The 7,931-nt window shown below is 50.8% G+C and overlaps 1 protein-coding gene across 8 annotated transcripts in view; it reads right to left on the bottom strand.

Annotated features, from left to right (window-relative positions):
- The window catches only part of Sptan1 (spectrin alpha, non-erythrocytic 1), a 59,050-nt gene that overhangs the window by 38,583 nt on the left and 12,536 nt on the right, over positions 1 to 7,931 (bottom strand). For all 8 annotated transcript variants that reach the window (XM_033759038.1, XM_033759032.1, XM_033759033.1 and 5 more), the window contains exons 3-8: positions 6,592 to 6,717; positions 2,978 to 3,118; positions 2,591 to 2,737; positions 864 to 997; positions 610 to 754; positions 370 to 524 (exon numbers count right to left, since the gene is read on the bottom strand). In XM_033759038.1, coding sequence (XP_033614929.1) covers positions 370 to 524; positions 610 to 754; positions 864 to 997; positions 2,591 to 2,737; positions 2,978 to 3,118; positions 6,592 to 6,717 — 848 coding nt within the window. The remainder of the gene's footprint in view (positions 1 to 369; positions 525 to 609; positions 755 to 863; positions 998 to 2,590; positions 2,738 to 2,977; positions 3,119 to 6,591; positions 6,718 to 7,931) is intronic.

Below are 7,931 nucleotides of genomic sequence, written 5' to 3'. Positions count from 1 at the left end.
AAAAAAAAAAAAAAAAATTGAGACAGGCTGTCACTGAGTCTCTAAATTGCCCAGTCTCTTGAACTTGTGATTCTCCTGCCTCAGCCTCCAGAGCGCAGGGATTACAGGTGTGCACCACCAAGCGCTGCTTGAGAGCTCCATTCCCATCAGTCACAACGAAGTAAGAGAAGATGAAATCATTTATGAAGTAAAACGGTACACAACTGCAAGTCCCCCAGCAAACATAAGACAGGTGAGAAAAGGTGGGCTGCATTTTCTTAGTATGAGGGTCCTGGCGGGGTCCACAGGACACAGACCTGATCCCTCTCTTCCTCCCTCCTCTACGCTAGAGTGGGGACACTAGCTGGTGACCCCGGAGGGTGTTCCCACCTGTATGAGTCGTTGAGCCGCGCGTGTCTCTCTGCTGCAAGGGTGCGGATCTGCTCCCAGTTGGCGATCAGCTCCTCTCGCTTCACGTGGATCTGGCTGGCGCTCATAGGGTGGGACTGCTGCAGGCGGTCAGCCTCGGCACACAGGGCCTTGACCTGGAGATACGCTCTGTCAGAGCCACTCTGTCAGAGCCGCTCAGCGACCCTGGGAACTTGCCTGGTCAGCAGCTCCCAAACCCACCTTGTCCTCTAGGGCAGCAAGGTCTCTCTCCAGACCCTCATGCTTCCGGAGCAGGGCCTGAACACTTGCCAGGTCTCGTCCAAAATCGTCTGAGGCCATCAGCTGCTCCTTCTCCTTAATCCAGCTGATGGTCTCATCCACGTCCCTGGGAACACAGTGACCCAGTCAGGACACCTGTGCAGGAGCCCCTGGGCCACAGGCCCTCCCAGGCTCTCTCAGGAGACGCCTGGTGTGCAAAGCCTCGCCAGCTGTACCTGTTAAAGCGCTGCACCTCCGCTGCCCCAAACAGCTTCCCCTGTCTCTGGAGAGCCAGGCCCTTGAGCCGCTGCCAGGCAGCATTCACTTCGTCCTGCTTGGTCTTGATCAGCTCTTCCTCAGGGTGCTGTTCCTAAACAAGGGCGGAAGAGACCCGATTTGCCTGCCAGCTCTGGGCCCTCTGACCAGTATCCCTGTGGAAAAAGCTTCATCGTTCTGAAGAAAACTCCATGGAACAATCCATCAGTAGTTCTCCACGTGAAATGGCATGACTCCAAACCCGAGCGTGCTTCTCCTTATGTGAAGGGGGAGAGCACTGTGTGTCCCTTGGGCAGGGCAGGTGGTCGCAAGGGGTCCCATGCATCAACGCCAGATGGTAACCAACGCCTGGGCTCCGCTTCTGTGCACTTGCTGGCCCAGTGCTCCAAGCCTGGCATTTCCGATGAGCACTCCTGCCCACACCATTTTCAGGGCTCAAGGGTTTGCTCTGGCTTTAGACTGCTGACATTCTGTTAAAAGTATCCTCCCACCAAGCACGTTTTATTACTTCATTTTAATTAAAGAGATCAGTTAAGGTAATAAGGAGAGACAGCGAGGTCGTGGGCGTGGTCAGCCGGCTCTGCTCCAGCACGACGCTGGGGTGGGACGGGGATGCTGGGACGAGGCAATGAGGCAGGGACGCCGGTCAGCAGGCATTTCTGAGGGGCTGGCTATTTTTTTTTTTTTTTTGGTACCAGAGATAGAACTTGAGTCCTTGTGCTTGCGAGGCAGGCAGCAGAACCACTGAGCTAAATCCCAGGCCCCAATGCTGGCTATTCTTTACCTAAGTGCTAACCAGAAAAATCTGAAGTCTGTGCCCCTCAACAATTACCCAGCTGGGCGTGGTGGCGCACACCTGTAATCCCAGCACTCAGGAGGCTGAGGTAGGAGAATTGCTGTGAGTTCAAGACCAGCCTGGGCTACACAGTGAGTTCCAGGTCAGTCTCACCTACACAGTGAGACCCTGTCTCAAGAAACAAAACAAAACAAAAAAAACCAAAAACAACAAAAAAAACCCAAACAATTACCCAAAGCAAAAGTTTCCTTCCTACTCTCTGAAGTCTTGCGGCACGCTGACCTTCTCAGCGGAAGGGGAGAATGAAAAGGCAGTTCCCAGAACTGCACAGGAGCAGTGTGGAGGGGCTGTCTCACCCCCTTCATGGCTCCAGAGCTACTCATGGGGACTCTGTCCATCACAAGGTCCGCGAGGTGCCCCAGGGAACCCAGAGAATCTCAATCAAACAGGAAAGAAGGAGGGTTGGGGATTTAACTCAGTGGTGCCACCACTTGCCTCAATAGTGCAAGGTCCCTGGTACCAAAACAATAAAATAAAATAATAAAAAGGAGAGGCCCAGTAGAGGCCAGAACACCACCAAGCGGGCACTCCCCACCACACCCCACCACACCCTCGTCTGAGAAACCTGGAGACCCACCTCCAGCCCAGTAAAAGCCTTACCTGACCTGCCCGAAAGTGGGTGCAAGGAACAGATTAAATGAACTCTGCCCTTCCTGCCCAAGGCCACAGTTCAAAAGCACATTCCCATTTAGGAGTCACCAGTACTGGGCCTTCTGCACAGCTAAACAAAACTCAGACGTGCTTATGAACACTTGCTCGCAAAGCAAATGTGGCTCCTGAGAGGCTGGAGGGTAAGAGACGCAGTGAGAAGTGCAGCAGTCTGCCGATTACCTGGGTGAGCTTGGCAGCGAACTGGTTCACTTCATTAACTCTTTCTTCATGAGCAGCCAGGTCTGTCTGAAACTCTTCGAATTTCTTCTGCAGAACCTCCACATGCTCCAGGTCCTGACCCAACTCCTCCGAAGTCACAATTGCTTCCTAGTCCAGCATCAAAACAGAGCAGGGTCACCAGCCAGCAGTTGGGTACAAAGGCTCCCAGACACTTAGTGAGACAGAGGTACCAGGCAGGGGCCTCAGTGGACACAGCTCTGTGTGCGGTTGCTGACTTCAGGGCTCTCACAGCATCCTGTACCTGGGACCCCAGGCTCTGGGGGCAGAGCACAGGAGGTGCTGGATAGCGGCTGGAGAGGGCAGACCCGCCCGGCTGGACACACGCACCTTGTCGTTGATCCAGTCCATCACGTCCTCACACTCCCGAAGATACTGCACCAACTTCTGGGCCTGCAGCAGTTTGACTCCCTTCTCCCTCATCTTCTCCAGAAGCAATTCCCACTGGCGGTGCAGCTCCATCAAACGGGTCTGGAGGGCAAAAGTCACTCTTAACTGCCTTACAACAGGCTCCGTGGGATCTGGCTTCTCCAGAGTTCCGAAAGTTAGAGCTGACCCCATGGGCTGTCAATAAAGCTCTTTTAAAAAGACAATCCCAGAGAGGAAATCTTAAATTTAACTGAGAGCAAAAAAGTACAGGTCAGAGTGCTTTGCTTAGTCTTAAAAGTTATGAAATAACGGACCTTTCATAAGTATGCTTTTCTAGTTTACTTCAAGGAAGTTATTCAATTGTAATTATTGTTTGCATCTTATGTAATCAATATTATTAATTATTAAAGCATTAATAATTATTAAGGTGGGATTCCTAGGTCAGGAGATTAGTGGGGGAGGAAAGATGAAGAGTTAATGTGACTCAGGAGGCTGAGGCAGAAGGATCTCTGGCAAGTTTGAGGCCAGCCTTGGCTACACAGTGAGTTCAAGGGCAGCCTGAATAACAGTGAAATTTTTGTCTCAAAACAAAACAGAATCAACGTGGAGACTGAGCAAAAATGACTGAAGGTTGTACTCTGAATGAATGGAGGTGAGAGGACAAAAAGAAGACAAAACAAGAGGTCTTAACAGCTAAAATACACAGAAAGATTATGAAGACAACAGGAAAATCTTAGGATGCAAGGAGAAAAGATGGGGTCCTGTAATGTCTTCAGCTTTCAAAGGATTTCTGGCAAAGATCTGGAGCATGTGTGAAAAGACAGTAGTCAAACACAACATCTCAAAAGTGAGTCGTGGGCCAGGGATGTAGCTCAGTGGCGCTGCAAGGTCCCGAGTTCCATCCCCGGTACCAAAAACAGTGAGGTTTATTCCAAACTTCACCCAAGGGGCCAAATGTGTTCACCTCCCAGCACCCTTGGGTGCTCACAGCACAGGCCCAGTGCGAGGCCTGAGAAGCACTCCAGCCTCAGGGCTATGGCGGACGCCCACCCAACGTACTGGGATTTTCACACTGAAAGGCAGAGAGAAACCAAACAGAAGGCTCAAAAGGAACAGAAATGAGAGGGAAGCCAGACCCACCCTTCACTAAGTGCCACTCCCAGCCAAAAAACCTAAAAGGCAGGGGATAGTCAGCGTGGGTGCAGACTCTTCCATACAGGAGTGGATGTTTCAGAGAGAAAGCAGCAGGGAGACAGGTGCTCACACAAGTCACTTCTGCCTGTGGGAGCGGGTGGCCCCCACGGAGAGAGGTGACAGCACTGCACGGCAACCAGCAGCACACCAATACTCCACCTACTCGGATGTGGGACCCGATGTGGGTGGCGGTGACTATGGGGCGCCATGCCGTCCGGTATGGTGTGAAAGTCTAAACCGGTGACACACAGGTTACACAGGACACAGACACAGCCCTCCAAGCCACCCATCTTTCCGCACACTAAGGCTGCCTGCCACACGGAGCTATGGAGCTGTGGAGTTAGGGACAAACTGCCAAGGTAGGATCACCATGGGAACTGGGAGCAAGCCAGGCTCCCTGCTCACATCAACAAGTAGGAGGACCAGGGAGAAACGGCTCAGATCACTGTCAGCCTCACAAACTGCACCCTCACACTCAACACTCAGGTGCGGCCTGCTCTGGTATGGGAGCAAGTTTCCCAGGCCTGTCTGACTCATCGTGGCAGTCCTGTAGGTTAGAGTCCAACTTTACAGGCCTCCTACTGGTGGAGAGTGCGAGTGGGCAGGGAGCAGGTACATTTCAGAAGCACCCAGAGCACGGGGTGGAAAAGAAAGCCTGGCTCACTCAGGTGGATTTCTCAACAGGGGCGGAGCCAGCAGCCAAAGCTTTCAGGGACACAGTGGTAGAGACACTGACAAAGGGAGGAATAAAATACAGATGGAAGGGGGACAATAAGTTGTTACTGGCAGAAGAAGGGCCAGGCTGAAATTCCACCCATGTCAGTGTCCTCTATCAGATGTGGGACTGTGAGCCGGTCACTCAAAATTCTCAGCCTCCGCTTCGACCCTTCCCTACTGGCCACCTTGCAAATTTATTGTGAGACTCAGAATTAGCAAAGTGCCTATACATTAAGAGCTATTAATAGCTGCCCAACACACAGCAGTTAACAGTATTTTTAATGTTGTCTTAACAAGATCTCTAAATAGGACAGAGGGTACTAACAGACATGAACAAAGACTCATCCCTGGAACATCTGCTCTATTTCACATGTTCCCACCTGTGCCCTGGTTATGTGACTACCAACCAGCCCCATTCCCTCTATCAGGAAAATACTAAGCAGGCTGACTTCACTTACTCTAAGACTGGACACAAAGCAGTGGGAAAATGGGGAGATAAGTATTTGTATTTAATTGCATGCATTATATCACCCAAATGGTTCCATATAATTAAGTAGTAGGTCATGCATTTGGAACTCACTTTTATGTCCTACTTACAGTTATTACTAGTAACAGTTAATGATTATTAATCATAAGCTCAAGGCTAATTACAAGTCTCCACAGAACAAACATAAGCCAGCAAATATTTATTGCTGAAAACCACTAGCCTGGATCTTGAGGGCATGACACCTCCAGGATGGTCAGCAGGGAACCGAGGAGGATGGAACATTTCTAGCTGAGACTGAAGAATGCAGCTTTCATCTAAGTCTTTGGGATTGCTTGACAGGGAAAGGCCTAGAAAGAGCTGGGTCCTCCATGGAACATGGCTTCGGGGACATGGAACCAAACAAGACACACAGGTAGGTGTGAGGACATCAAAGACAGGCAGGAGCTGTCCACTCCTAAGAAATTCTGTGCTCATCATAAAGAAAGGTTTCTTCCAATCCTCTCGTGTTAGAAATAAGAAACAAAGCAGAGAATGGTTAAGTTATTGTCCTGACTCCGAAACAAGCCAGCCCAAAGAGTTTGAGGCCACCTGCCTCGAAGTCAGCCACATCACCACGTCACGGACCAACAAGTGCCACAAGTCACTCCTCAGAGCTAGATCTCTCCTGGCTGCAATCGACACCTCACAACCTCACCCAGGGCAGAGCACCAAGATGGAGCCGGCAAGCCCTCCAACAGAGAACCTTCTCTAGAGCGCTGGGTGTCCCTCTCTACCTTTGTAACCTATCCCCAAATTCACTGGTTTCCTGAACATGCTCCGCTGTCCAGGTACCATCCGTAAATGTTAAGAGTTCACTCACACTCTTCCGCTTCTTCTTTTTGGGGCTGGGTATCGAACTTGGCACACACTCTCCTTTAATGTGCAGTAACACTCACTCTAGTACGTTCTACCAGAAGGAAGCAGGTTAATCCCCCTGAGTGAGCCAACACTGATTTACATTCATGGTGAATTCGATTACCAAGGCAGGGCTTCGGCAACTCCTTTAGGTGACTACCGATCCTCTAAAAAGCTGCCACAGCCTAACCTTCTGGGCACCCAAACTGACACGCAAGCCTGGCTCCACACTCCTCCCTCCGCCCTGGCGAGGTCTTCCCCGCCAGGCAGGAACCAGACTCACCCGGATGGTTTCCGACGCGAAATGCCCTTCGGAGATCATCACGTTTCCAGTTTCATCCAGCTTGACGATGGCTCCGGAGTTGGCCTGCACTTCAGCTTCAAAGGCCTGGTGTTTCTGGAGCTTTCCCTGGTGGGGGACCACGAAGAGCCGCTGCTGCGACATGCAGCTCTCACCTTGTCCCCAGCCCATCATTCCCCCTGCTTCAGTCCCGTCCCTGCCAGGGAGGCCCCACTCAGCGAGTCGTCCCCTCCCCGTGGGCTCAGGACTCATCTCTGCTGGGCCGGTGTGGCCTTCTGCCCTCTCAAATGGAAGGTGCTACAGAGCACCCTACCTGTACTGTTGACAGGAAACGAGCCCTGACGTGAGCCATCTCAGCACGCGTTATCTATCCTCACCCTACTCACGTGAAGCTGTTCTGCTTGCTGCAGAAGTCGTGCCCTGCTCCTACCTACATCGTGTTTCTCAATACCTCCTGTCATCAAGAACTAAACTGGGTCGGGGATTTAGCTCAGTGGCATCGTGCCTGCCTCACAAACACAAGATCCTGAATTCAATCCCCAGTACCGAAAAAGGAAAAAAAAAGAACTGAGCTGGGAAGGGGCGTGCAAGGCAGGGATTGCACCTTAACGAGCACCCACAGTTTTTTCATCTTACACTATGTGGGTGCAGTAAACGAACTACCTCAGGCCCAACTACTGCTCCACTTGCTACCAAAACAATGTTCTTAAAAACTCTCACCAAAATAGCCGGGGGTGGGGACACACACCTGTAATCCCAGCACTGGGAAGGCTGCAAGAGGATCACCATGAGTTCAGGCCAGCCTGGGCTACATAAGAGTTCAAGGCCAGCTGAAGTACATGGCAAGACACTGTCTCAAAACAAACACAAAAACAAAATCAACAAGAGGAATAGGGATGTAGTTCAGTGGTAGAGTGCTTGCTGAACGTGCACGAAGGTCTAGGTTGGATCCCTAGCACCACCAAAAGAAAATTTCAATGAAAAGAAAGGCTTTCCCTTAACTTATTTAAATAATTATTAGAATTTAAATGTTATAAAAAATTCAGGCTTAGGCTTTGCTTTATTTTGGTGCCAGGGATTGAACTCAGGACCTTGCGCTTGCAAGGCAAGCAGCACCACCAACTGAGCTAAATCCCCCGCCCCTAGTAGGCTTGCTTTTGTTAAGACTTACCAACAAGCCTTACAGGATTCATGACTATGAATTTTTGCCAACAAGACTGTTGGTATGCCTTTCTCAAAAATTAATAGTCCAGGGCTGGGGATTTAGCTTGGTGGTGTTGCCACCTGCCTCAAAAGCTGACGGTCCCGAGTTATCCCCAGGA

This window comes from Fukomys damarensis, unplaced genomic scaffold (genome assembly GCF_012274545.1).
Source record: "Fukomys damarensis isolate Sample0158 unplaced genomic scaffold, DMR_v1.0_HiC HiC_scaffold_36, whole genome shotgun sequence".
Classification (NCBI taxonomy): Eukaryota; Metazoa; Chordata; class Mammalia; order Rodentia; family Bathyergidae; genus Fukomys; species Fukomys damarensis.
The sequence above is the reverse complement of the archived record's forward strand: the minus strand, read 5'-3'. Positions and strand labels throughout refer to the sequence as shown.